Source organism: Salmo salar, chromosome 25, assembly GCF_965601325.2.
Source record: "Salmo salar chromosome 25, fSalSal1, whole genome shotgun sequence".
NCBI lineage: Eukaryota > Metazoa > Chordata > Actinopteri > Salmoniformes > Salmonidae > Salmo > Salmo salar.
The window spans coordinates 28,737,087-28,750,544 of NC_138315.1; the positions used below are offsets into that span (position 1 = coordinate 28,737,087).

A 13,458-nucleotide genomic window follows, 5' to 3' on the forward strand; every position below is an offset into this window, starting at 1 on the left:
TAGTCGGCACACCATTTATAGAACATTAATGCTATAATAGTAAATGTCAGCAAGTTATTCATAAATACTTAGGCCTATTTATGCATTATTAACTGCATTCATAAATATTACACTTATAGCTCAATGGATGATTAGCATTAATCTGAGAAACCATTCTTTCAACAATCCTTAATAAATAAAGGAACATTTTGGTGGGAGGATTTTTAAAATAGAAACAAAGACGTCAAATAAATAATATAGAATGTAGTGTGAAATCTTTATTAAAGCTCTCACACAGATTTGGTGTGTATGTACAACATGGTAGCAGTGTTCCATAATGTGTGTGTCCGGGTGTGCGTGTGTGTGAGCATACGTGCATGCGTGTGTGACTGGCTCTGCCAATATGGTCACTACCAAGTGTTATTTTATACTCTCCATGGTATCAGAAGATCTTTCATTCAACAGATTCCCTCCACACGTTGGTCATTTGAACATCCATAACATGACAACTGTCCTCTCCCAACAGCCCATCTATCCCATCAGATGTTCAACAGACTGTTCTTCTCTGGACACTTTGTCCTCTTGCCCCTCACAGGCATATAATACCTCAGTTCCTTCCAGAAGTGTGAGGATGAGGAGAGAGAAGGTGAGGAGAAAGAGGGCGAAGCCAGCTCCCCTCTCTTCTCCTTCACCTCCTCTTCTCCCCACCTCCCACACCTCAACCCTCTGGTCCTCCTAGTCCTGCTACTCTTCCACCAGCAGACAGCGCCCTGGCGCTCCCGGAGGTGGCGCACCGACTCGGGGAAGAAGGCGAGCTGTGTGGGGGTGATCTCTTCCAGCTCCACCAGAACCACCTTAAGGGAATCCTCCAGCAGTGCACGGTGCATAGCCATCTGCCTCTCAAAGCTCTTCCAGGCCTCCAGGACATCGCTGCTGCTGTCACTCTGACCTCCACTGCAGAACGTAGAGCCAGTGTAGACCAGGAGGAGACGCCGGCTGGCCCACATGCTCTCCTCCACAGCATCTACTACGGCTAGAGGGTGTGGGCGAGGAAGGAGAAGAGGGAGGGGCAAGAGGGACAATGGGTATTAAAACACTGTTTTATGATTAAGATGGTTTCAGAAGTTCTTTATGATTTCAGAAAGGTTCCACATATTTAATCATCATCCTACGTGTACTAACGCCAAGGCTTTAGCTCAGTGGACTAACACAGTCCTGTGATGCCCAGGAGCCCCAGGTTCGAACCCATTCAATCACATGTGCAGATGTCTTACCTTCCCCTGGTAGGCTGTCCCGGCCCAGAATAAAGAGCCTGTAGCCACACCTCCCCTCGAGAACCTGGGGCAACGTGTGGAGGGCAAACATTTCCACCTCCCCACTGGCCACGCTCCCAGACAGATGGGGATACGCCACATATGCATCATACAGCTTTCCATCAGACTCTGCCGCATGCAGAAGAGGGTCAAAAACAACATGTGTGTTAGTGCTGGGCTAGAGCAAAAGCCTCCACAGAACTGCCAAACGGAGGAGGCTTGGTTATGTCTGACACCATAGTTACTTGTGTTTTATGGTTACATGGCCTATTCATTGCCTCGTAGAAAACTGCATCTCTCTTTCCTCTGAGTCATGGAAATGATGTGCTGGCATCGCTGTGGGATGTGCTACAGTACCTCTCTACACTTGCTGCTGATTTTACTTGTGGTCAGGTGGGGAGTGTGAAACAAGCAATGCAACGTGTGTGTGGGCCTGGGAGGTTGTGGTGAGATATACTTTATGTAATCTGGTGTCGGAATGTACGTTTATGTTAGTGTGAGTTGTTTCCATTGTGTGAATGCACAGTATGCGTCAGAGCCAAAAGGCCCTTTAAAGAATAATTATAATTTATGATTAATTTGAAGGATGTGCATTATTTTTTAGATGGTTACTTATTTACCTGAGCCATGATTGACAGCTTGAACCTGCCCACTCTACTGGGAAGCAAAAGTCAATATGGGGAGGTAGTTTGGGAAGCTGGGGGGGGGGGGGAGTCCTAGCACTGGTTGGAGGCTACACCACTAACATTTCATATTATACTTTACACATAACACACTGAGGTACAAAAGGCATTGCATTGTTATTGAAAGTTTAATTTAGTTATGAATGAAGACGTGTGGCAAATTAAGGAACCCTGATTCTAAAGGAGAACAAAGGAATAAAAGATGTGTTGAAACTTAAATCAACTATTGCTAGGGCAGTGGCAAATTTAGACTTGGAATCCACTACAAGTTGGAAACTGTAGCTCTATGGATTTCGCACGCCAGTGACTGACTATTGGGAAACGAAGGACATGGAGCGCATTAAATAATGGAATGCGGCAGGGGCAGAAATCCCGGGGGGGACACGACCCCCCCATCCTGGGAAAAATATGATTTGTCCCCCCCAATATATCACTGAAACATAACTATGTAATTTAAATAATATTAATAATACGCAATGAAAGCAATTGTGCTGATTATAGACACTTAATAGCGCGTTTTTAAGTTTCAAAAGATTGCAACCCCCCCACCCTTTGCCTCAATGGTTTGATCCACTGCCAGTTCCTTAGCTTGCTCCGTAACAGAGAGGTCATATCTACTGTCTGAAAGGCACTCAATGCACGTAACTGACATGAGGTTAATCCAGTCAATCGCGCACACACACTAGCTGAATATGCAGAGCTAGCGCGCAAATATTAACTATTAAGCTAGCTAGTACCTATTCCATTTATGTGGCATCGTCAAAAATGGAATCAGCATGCAGATTATGTAAATTAGTGCTTCAAAGTCCCTATGATAAGGTTAGCGATAAACTGAAATCCAAACTGAACAGAACTACACTCTCTTCTACCATTGTCTTAAATATATTTAATGGTCTCGTTGCAAAAGCTAAATTGTCGCAAGTGAACTTTTATTTATTATTTTATTTCACCTTTATTTAACCCGGGTAGCAAAGATTATAGCAAACACCACTGAAACTGAATTGGTGCTCGCTAGCTTTGCAAATTCAGCTATTGTTGGAAGCCAGCCAATATGAAACAAACTATTCAAATTACAAAAGGTTGCAGCATATGTTGTGTAAATGGTGAACTCATACAGCTGTCAACTCTTGTCATTTTAATCCGTTTCACATTTGCTAGCTACCTTTTAGATCGAAGCCCAAATAGAATGATTGAAGATGATAGAAGCCCATCTCCTACTGTAAATAACCTACACACTGTGTGTGTAGCCAGCCAGCCAGCCAGATAGAAAAATGGCAGAAAAATAAAAGACGGACATCAGAGTATTTTTCAATACACCAAAACGCATAGTAAGAACCCTAGTAGCCTAATATCTCAAAGACTAGTTGATAAAATGTTCATAAGAAAGAAATGAAATTCTAATGGAAATGTTTCACAATGTCATTAGGCAGAGCAGGCAACAGATGGCACACAGACAGCAGAGTTGGGGACAGATATGCAGGGACAGACGGGCAGAGACAGGGAGTCTCAGGTAAGTTTGTTGAGTCTTTGTTTGGCAACATTATGAAAGGTTCTCAATTTGTTTGACTTGTAAAATAGGAACATAATTGGAAAATGCCATGGATACCCCCACTCTCAACTTAAACTGGTGACTGAACTAAGATTTGTTAAAGGCAATGGTATTGCTGTTGTGATTAGTTGTGTAGTTTTGGGTACCGGTAGTTAGGAGTATGGCAAACACCTTATTTCTTTGGTTCCTCAATATACATTTACCATATTACAATGTAGGCTATGTTTTACAGCACTACTTTTGGTGTCCCCCTCAGGAATTGCTCTTGAGAAAAATTCATGTAATTGTCCCCTCCAAAGTTGATATCAGATTTCGCCAATGGAATGCGGATGCGGGATTTATGAATGAACGAAGTAAAAGATATCGATAAATAGATGAATTGTGCGTGTAAGGATACAATAACTACATAGAATAAAGGAATGTTTACAATTGCTGTTGATTGTTGGGATTGTGGGGATTGTAAATATTAGGAAAATTAGGAAAACCGTTGAAACGTGTTTGTCGTAAGTCTGCTCAATGCACACTCATGGAATGGAAACAGTAAATCAGTGCGCCTGATCAACACAACTGAAACAAACACGAGATTGCAAATACAGTTTGGATTGGAAATGATCGTGATTGAAATGTGTTTTTGCGTAAATGATGGATGACAACCGAAGACGACATGGATAAAAATGTCTGAGGCCATGGCTGCTGAGCAAAAACTGACTAAGCTTATTGGCTCTTGTAGGGCAAAGCTTAGAATATTAACGGAATTAAATAAATACGCTCATGGTTAAAAAAGAAAATGTTGACCAAGTGACTTTTCTTGCTGACGGGTTTCAAAGTATACTGAATGAATTCATACAGCTTCATCAATCTATTCAAGCTCTATTATAGGATGATGAAAAAGGTGGGGATCAAATGGATTGGTTCGACACAAAATAATAAGGTTTGATGAATTTATGGATAAATGGGTTGGTGATGCAAATTCTCTGGTCACTGAACATCCCCCTGAAATAGATGCCGATGACAGAGTGTCAAAAAACTCTAGAAGATTCTCAAAGACTTCATCCACAGCTTCAAGTCGGATAAGAGCTGAAGCTGAAAGAGCTGCTCTCTTGGCCAAGGCAGATGCACTCAAAGATAAGCACCAAGTTGGGATAGAAGAAGCAAAAATACTAGCTGAGCTAAAAGTCAAAAAGTTAAACCTGGAAATGCACACCCAAATTGCAGCATCTAATGCCCCTAAAAAAGGTATGGAAGAACATGAAGATTCCTTACAAAATGGGACCAAAGACGCCAAAGGATCGCATGAATTTATATCATGAGGAGTCCAGAAGAATGAAGCCTCTTAGAACCCTGGAAAAGTTCTCAATAGAAGACGGATTTGAACTCAGGAGGATGAAACGTTCACTAGTCCTCACCTGAACCCAAAGCGCAGTCAAGATGCATGGCCAAGGAGTAGCCCCCAACATATCATCATGGCCAGCAGGTGGCACCAATATGCCAAGCAATTCTGAGCAGTTTATATTTGCTGATGTCCGACCTACACAGACAAAATGAAGTGACTGAACTCATTGTCAAGCAGCAAAGGTTGTCACTACATCCTGTCAGAAAAATTCTGTGTTTACAGGTGACCTACTTTAATACCAGTCATTCATAATAGCCTTTTAACATGGTATTGACAGCAAAGCTGTCAGCAGTCAAGACAAGTTTTATTTCTTAGAGCAATATAAATTACAAATGGTCAAGCAAGAGAACTAGTCTGCAGCTGTCATCCTGGGGTGGGTTACAGGGAAGCTATGAGGCTATTAGAACAGCATTTTGGAAATGGAATGAGAATATCAACTGCTTACATCGAGAAAAGTTTGGGCTGGTCTGCCATTAAAACTGATGGTAATGCTCTTCATGCATACGCACTGTTCTTGCGACAATGTTGGAATGTTATGCTACATATTGGATTTATGGATGAAATTAATGTCACCTCAAATATGAGAATAATCATTTAAAAATTACCATTCAAACTTAGAGACAACTGGAGATCTGTAGCCTGTAATATTCAAGAACGAACTAACCAAGGAGCTTGTTCTCATTGAGAGGCAGGCCCGCATCGCCTCTGATCCCGTCTTTGGAGATGTCCAAGACCCTTTCACTGGGAAAAAACTACAAACCCCAAACTCTAAAACCAAAACTTCAGCTGAAGTCAGGCAGCAAAAGGAAGCTATGCTACACTTTCACCAAAGTGAAAAGGAAACAAGTCAGAAAGTTGCACTGTAAAAACTATGCATGTTCTGTTGTGGCGACCACACTATGGAAGCATGTAAAAGGATGAGGTCAAAGCCACATAAAGAAAAAGGTAGCGTTTCTAAATGCATCTGCTTTGGATGCTTGATTCAAGGTCATATGAGCAAAGATTGTGTGCGCAAGGAAATGAACGTGATATTTGTGAGAAAAAAAACACCCGTGTGCTACACATTAAAGTGGAGGAGAGGGTTGAAAGAGACAACAGGACAGTGTGTGCAGTGCTATGGTTTCTCTTCCTACAAGTGGCCACACAGGGGCTGGCAATGAAGGCTGTAGTCTTGCCTGTGTAAATCAAACATTCTTAAGGAAGCAAAATCAAACAGACCTATGCCTCTTTAGATCCCAGCAGTTCAGCAACATTCTGTACAGAGAAGCTTGTCAGATCTCAACATCAGGGGAAAGAGAACAGGCATTCTGTTAAAGACAATGGGACAGAGGAAACCAGTGGGCTGTTACAAAATAAACAGACTGGATGTATGTGGTTTTAGAACTTCCAGAGGTATACACTCATTCCCGTCACAAAGGAAAGTATCCCCTTACAAGATCTTATCAGGCATTGGTCATATTTGAATGAGGTCACTCTTAACAGTATTGATGCAGATGTGGGACTTATCATTAGGGGTAATGCCCCTAAGGCATTAGAGCCCTGGAGAGTCATTAGGAGTCAAGGGACCCTATGCTGCAAAAACTGTCCTTGGTTGGATGGTAAATGGATCACTCGGCAGCAGTAGCTGTCATGATGGAAATGACGGGCCATGTGTAGCAGTGAACAGAGTATCAGTTGATAGCTTAGAACAGATGCTGATCAAACATTACAGAGACTTTCCAGAGCTCACACTGAGAAAAGTGAATTATCTGTTGAAGACCAGCGCTTCCTTCAAATTGCATCTAACTCTGTTACACTTAAAGAAGGACACTACCACCTTCAACTACACTTTCGGAAGGAGGAAGTGAATATGCCACACAATCGCCACATTGCACAGCAACGTGCTCACAACCTCAAAATTAAGTTTGAATATAATAAAGTGTTCTTTGAACATTATAAAGGATTTCTAAATGATGTGTTAAAGCAAGGGCATGCAGAAAAGGTGCCTCAGGACCAGCTGCTCCGGAAGGATGGACGAGTGTGGTACATCCCACAACATGGTGTGTACCACCCAACAAAGAAAAAGATGAGTGGTTTTTGACTGTACTGCTTCGTTCAAGGTCACTTCACTCATCAAAGAGCTGCTGCAAGGCCCAGATCGTTCAAACACCCTCCTAGGCGTGTGGCCAGGAGCCCATTGCTGTAATGGCTGACATAGTGGGCATGTTTCACCAGGTCAGAGTATCCCCTCAAGATGTGGACTTCCTGCGATTCCGCAGGTGGCCTGATGGAGACAAGCCAACCACTGGCTGAATACCGGATGACAGTTAATCTGTTTGGAGCTGTCTCCTCTCCCAGCTGTGCTAGTTTTGCACTAAAGAAAACCACAGATGACAACAGGGATAAGTATGATGATAAGATCTGTAAAACTGTAAAAATGAACGACCTTCTGAAATCGGTGCCCTCAGAAATTGAAGCTATCACTCTTGTCAACGATCTGAGGGCCATCTGTGCAGGAGGATTTAGGCTCACAAAATGGATCTGCAACAGTCGTGCTTTTCCTGGGCTCATTGCCTGCTGAAGAGAGAGCCAAGGATGTTAAGGAGCTCAACCTGGATAAAGAGACCTTACCAGGGGACACAGACCTTGGAGTGCAGTGAGATGTTCAAGAGGACACCCTCTCTTTCAGAACAGCCATGAAAGCCCAGCCAATCACCAGAAGAGGCATATTATCAGTCGTCTGCTCTGTGCATGACTCTCAGGGTTTTTGGTTCCATTTGTCCTGACTGGAAGAAAAATACTCCCAAGAGCAGACTGGACTGTGGATGGGATGAGGAGATGCCAGAGGTCTTTGTTGTGCAGTGAAGGAAATGGCTTTTTGATTTATAACAATTGACTGGTTTCCACATGTCCAGATGTAATAAACCGTCTGGTTATGGAAAAGTTAAGTCTGCCAGCTTCATCACTTCAGTGATGCCATTGAGGCTGGATATGGAGTGGTGACCTATCTCCATCAAGAAAGCAATAACAATGACTATCATGTAGCTTTCATCATGGGAAAGGCTTGTGTTGCACCACTTAAGCAAATGACCATCCCCAGGCTGGAGTTGGAGGCTGCTGTTCTGGCTGTGAGAATGGATTCAATGCTGAGAGATGAGCTTGAAATCAAGTTGGAGACAAAACTGCGAGGGGAAATCAAAAAGATGTCATTAGATGACTCAGAGGTCAAGAAGATCACTGTGAATCATGTAACAGCCAAGGAACTTCAGGATCCAACTGTTGGAACACTTCTCAGAGTGGAGATGTTTAAAAAGAGCTGTAACGTGGCTACTGAAAGTAAGACTTGTTCTGCAGCAACTGTGTCAGAACAGAAAAAGAACTGACAGAAAGTAAAGATAAAAAGGCTGTAGAAAAGCATATGAAGAAGTTCAGAGCTTCCTTGGGTGCTCAAAGCTTGTCTGTCGAGGACATGGCACAGGCTGAGAAATCCATTGTAAGATGCAGCCAGTGGCAATCTTTCGCTCAGGAGATTGCTGATCTGGAGGAAGATGGGCATGTCAAAACAAATAGCACCATCTTCAGACTGGATCCTATTCTGCAGGATGGACTACTGAGAGTTGGAGGAAGGTTAAGGAGGGCTGCAATGCCAGAGGATATTAAACATCCAGTCATTCTTGGTAAAGGCAGCCACCTCTCCACACTCATCTTGAGAAACATACACATTCAGATTGGACACAGTGGATGGAATCATATGCTCTCCAAGTTAAGACAGAGGTATTGGATAGTGCATGCTAACTCTGCTACAGGAAATATCTTAAAGCATGCATCTTCTTTCGACGACAGACAGCCAGAGTGGGAGAACAGAAGACGGCTGACCTCCCCAAGAGCCGTGTATCACCTGACCTGCCACCACTTACATATGTAGGCACTGACTACTTTTAACGATAGAGGTGAAGCATGGCCGCTCCAACATCAAAATATATGGTGTTATATTCACGTCTAACCAGCCGGACCATCCATCTAGAAGTAGCATCTTCCCTTGACATATGTTTAAAAATGTAAAGTCCTCATATTTAGGGACCCTATTTGATTTTTTTTGTATTCAATTCAGTCTAGTATGAGAACGGTAGCCTCTATCTGCAAAAGCAGAAAGCGGAAAGCTGAGTATCTTGGCTATTGAGCGGAAAGCTGAGTATCTTGGCTATTGATCGGTGCCTTCAAATCTTTGGTATTACTTACTACCATATATGGGCATAGGAATTTATAAGGGCAGGCCGAGCCGATGACCTCATTTCCAGATGGCTTGTACCTACATTCCGGTTAGCGTTGTGAAGCATAAACACACCGAAAGCCGGGACTCTACAGATCATGAGGATATCGTATTTGTCTGCCTGTGCCCTACCGTTATTGATCACCAGCCCAGAGAGTCAAAATATTTATTTTACTCAATGTTTTCACCAAACATCTTACAAGGTAAGCTTCGATTTGGTCTGTGTTTGAGCTATAGCTACATGGGGGGTATCAAATTAATCCTTAGGTTGGTAGGAACAAATCTAGCCTATTACCAATGTTCTTTGATGATGTATGACCTAATGACAACATCGAATGTCCACAGAGTGATTATCTTTGCGCATTAAAAATATGTTGCCTGCTTACCAGCTGTAGGCATACATATCCCCTGTATGTCCCTCGACACCACCACAATGCTTGAGAGAGGTTGGTGTTGTAGAAATGTTGTTTTTATAGTGAACAATAACTTTTAGGCACATCCAGTATGCAAAAACTGTGCAATTACCACATTCGGACACTTTGGAGAGGTTGAAAGGACACTTGAATGTACCCTGGATATCCCATAACACCACCGCAATGTTTGAGTGAGGTTGATATGGTAGAAATTGTGTTTAATATTCTGAACAAATAGCATTTATGGATTGCAAATATGTAATCGCACTGGAATGATCTAATTTACTTTGGAGAGGTTTAGGGACACTTGGAAACCTCCCGTGACCACACCTGACACAACTTACTAAGACATCTGCCCATTTCTAGCTGTTCGGTCTATCAATCCCATTTTTATTCTGATATTGTTCACATGTTGTGGAAGCCATCTGATATGTTTCCAGCTCTGGGCATCAATAATTCTCTTATAGCTTGTCAATGAAAGATTACTTAAAAAAAAATGTTATTTTGTGTGTGTTTGAACTTGTGTATTCTGAACTATGTAACTGCTATCTATCTTCTCATCAGTTCCTCATAATCTCCCAGATGTCTTCTTTCCAAATATACCATGTTTTTGCATGTCAGAACCATGTAATTACACATGAATCGCAGTTACTTTTGGGTATGTCTATTTAGGCAGAAATCTACATTTGACCATTACATTTAAGAGATTTGAATGTATTAGTGCCATTTGCAGATTTATCTGCAGGAGGTGTCAAGTGAAGGATATTAGGTCAGATAATGGCACCAATTATGTTGGCTCTGAGCAAGAAATGGAGTGGGCTCTGAAGTGATTGAATCGTGGAAAGATTCAAAGTAACTTGCTACCTGATGGAATAAAGTGGGTATTCATTCCACCCACTGGATCCCACCACGGAGGTGTGTGGGAGCGACTGATCCGTCAGGTGAGGTCTATACTAACATCGGCCCTGAGACAGCAGCCATTGGATGAAGGTGGCTTCGAAACAGCTTTATGTGAAGTGGAAGCCATCTTGACCAAATCGCCCAATCTGACGATCCCAATGACCTTGAAGCTCTCACACCTAATCACTTAATGTAGTTTAAAGGAAACCATCATGCGTCCTGGACTATTCAGGAAGGAGGACTCATATTCCAGACGGAGATGGAGACAGATACAATACCTTGGGGTAAAAGTGGAACCTCAAGAAAAAGATTCTCAGAACAGATAATTTCATGCTTATCGTGGACAGCACAACACCCAGGAACACTTGGACGATGGGAAGAGTCATTAAACCTATTCAAGACTCAAAAGGTCATATTCGGAGCGTAGTCCTTAAGACCAAAACCTCTGTCTTGGAACGACTCATCACCAAACTAGGTTTGCTCCAGGAAGCAGCAGATAATTAAATATACAGAAAAGTACACCCTCATACAGAATGATGTATTAAATACATTTTCAAGTGTACCGTACGAAATTAGGAAGAAATTAAGTTTTAAATATGAAGCTAAGTTATGGCTCCTTGAAGATTTCAGTTGAAATTATAATTGTTTTGTTAATGCCAGCCACAATTAGGGTCCGGTAATGTAGGAGCCACAAGGCCCTTTAAAAAAATAATTCGAATTTATGATTAATTAGAAGGATATGCATTATTATTTAGATGAGCTTCCCATATTATGGTTACTTATTTACCTGAGCCATGATTGACAGCTTGAACATGCCCACTCTACTGCGGAGCAAATGTCGATATGGGGAGGTAGTTTGGGAAGCTGTGGGGGGGAGTCCTAGCACTGGTTGGAGGCTACACCACTAACATTTCATATTATACTTTACACATAACACACTGAGGTACAAAAGGCATTGCATTGTTATTGAAAGTTTAATTTAGTTATGAATGGAGACGTGTGGCAAATTAAGGAATCCTGATTCTAAAGGAATAAAAGATGTGTTGAAACTTAAATCAACTATTGCTAAGCAGTGACTTGGAAACCACTGCAGTATGCAATCAGTCTGCAGATATGCGTGTGTGTGTGTGTGTGTGTGTGTGTGTGTGTGTGTGTGCGTGCGTGCGTGCATTCATGCCTGCGTGAGGGCGCTAAGGCATGTTTTTGTGAATGTTTCCATGCGTGGGCGTTTGCAAGATTCAATACCAGTCAAAAGTTTGGACACACCTACTCATTCAAGGGTTTCTTTATTTTTACTATTTTCTACATTGTAGAATAATAGTGAAGCCATCAAAACTATGAAATAACACATATGGAATCATGTAGTAAACAAAACAAAAAAAGTGTTAAACAAATCAAAATATATTTGAGAGTCTTCAGAGTAGCCACCCTTTGCCTTGATGACAGCTTTGCACACTCTTGGCATTCTCTCAACCAGCTTCAAGAGGTAGTCACCTGGAATGCATTTCAATTAACAGGTGTGCCTTGTTCAAAGTTTATTTGTGAAATTTCTGTCCTTCTTAATGCATTTGAGCCAATCAGTTGTGTTGTGACAAGGTAGGGGTGGTATACAGAAGATGGTACTTTACCAAATAGGGCTAAGTCCATATTACGGCAAGAACAGCTCAAATAAGCAAAGAGAAATGACAGTCCATCATTACTTTAAGACATGAAGGTCAGTCAATTCAGAAAATGTCAAGAACTGTGATGAAACTGGCTCTCATGAGGACCGCCACAGGAAAGGAAGACCCAGAGTTACATCTGCTGCAGAGGATAAGTTCATTAACTGCACCTCAGGTTGCAGCCAAAATAAATGCATCACAGAGTTCAAGTAACAGACAACATCAACTGTTCAGAGCAGTCTGCATGAATGAGGCCTTCATGGTCAAATTGCGGCAAAGAACCCACTACTATAGGACATCAATAATAAGAAGACACTTGCTTGGGCCAAGAAACACAAGCAATGGATATTAAACTTGTGGAAATCTGTCCTTTGGTCTGATGAGTCCAAATTTGAGATTTTTGGTTCCAACCGCTGTGTCTTTCTGAGACGCAGAGTAGGTGAACGGATGATCTCCTCATGTGTACTTCCCAAGTGAAGCATGAAGGAGAAGGTGTGATGGTGCTTTGCTGGTGACACTGTCTGTGATTTATTTCAAATTCAAGGCACACTTAACCAGCATGTCTACCACAGCATTCTGCAGTGATACGGCATCCCATCTGGTTTGCACTTAGTGGGACTATAATTCGTTTTTCGACAGGACAATGACCCAACACTCCTCCAGGCTGTGTAAGGGCTATTTGATCAAGAAGGAAAGTGATGGAGTGCTGCATCAGATGACCTGGCCTCCACAATTGTAACGAGTACGCTAGGAGTCGGGAAGCAAGTACAGGAAGTGAATATAACAATAAATGAAACAAAACAAGAAACACGAGTAGCGTACAGACATAACACAGGAACAGAACCAATAACACCTGAAGAAACAACCAAGGGGAGTGACAGATATAGGGAAGGTAATGAGGAAGGTGATGGAGTCCAGGTGAGTGTCATGAGGCGCAGGTGCGCGTAACCATGGTTGCAGGTGTGCATAATGAGACAACTGGCGACATCGAGGGCCGGAGAGGGGGAGCGGGAGTAAACGTGACAACAATCATCCGACCTCAACCCAATTGAGATGGTTTGGGATGAGTTGAACCGCAGAGTCAAGGAAAAGCAGCCTACAAGTGCTCAGCATATGTGTGAACTGCTTCAAGACTTAGAAAAGCATTCCAGGTGATGCTGGTTGAGAGAATGCCAAGAGTGTGCAAAGCTGTCATCAAGGCAAAGGGTGGCTACTTTGAGGAATTTGTTTAACACTTTTTTGGTTACTTCATGATCCCATATGTGTTATTTCATACATTTGATGTCTTCACTATTATTCTACAATGTATAACATTTAA

The 13,458-nt window shown here is 42.2% G+C and overlaps 1 protein-coding gene across 3 annotated transcripts in view; it reads right to left on the reverse strand.

The window, feature by feature from the left end:
* Nucleotides 1-237: 237 nt before the first annotated feature.
* zmp:0000000936 (interleukin-1 receptor type 1) overlaps nucleotides 238-13,458 on the reverse strand; it is a 38,641-nt gene continuing 25,420 nt past the window's right edge. For all 3 annotated transcript variants that reach the window (XM_045707309.2, XM_014173826.3, XM_045707310.2), the window contains exons 10-11: nucleotides 1,254-1,421; nucleotides 238-1,012 (exon numbers count right to left, since the gene is read on the reverse strand). In XM_045707309.2, the coding sequence (XP_045563265.1) occupies nucleotides 519-1,012; nucleotides 1,254-1,421 (662 nt within the window). In that variant the 3' untranslated portion in view covers nucleotides 238-518. The remainder of the gene's footprint in view (nucleotides 1,013-1,253; nucleotides 1,422-13,458) is intronic.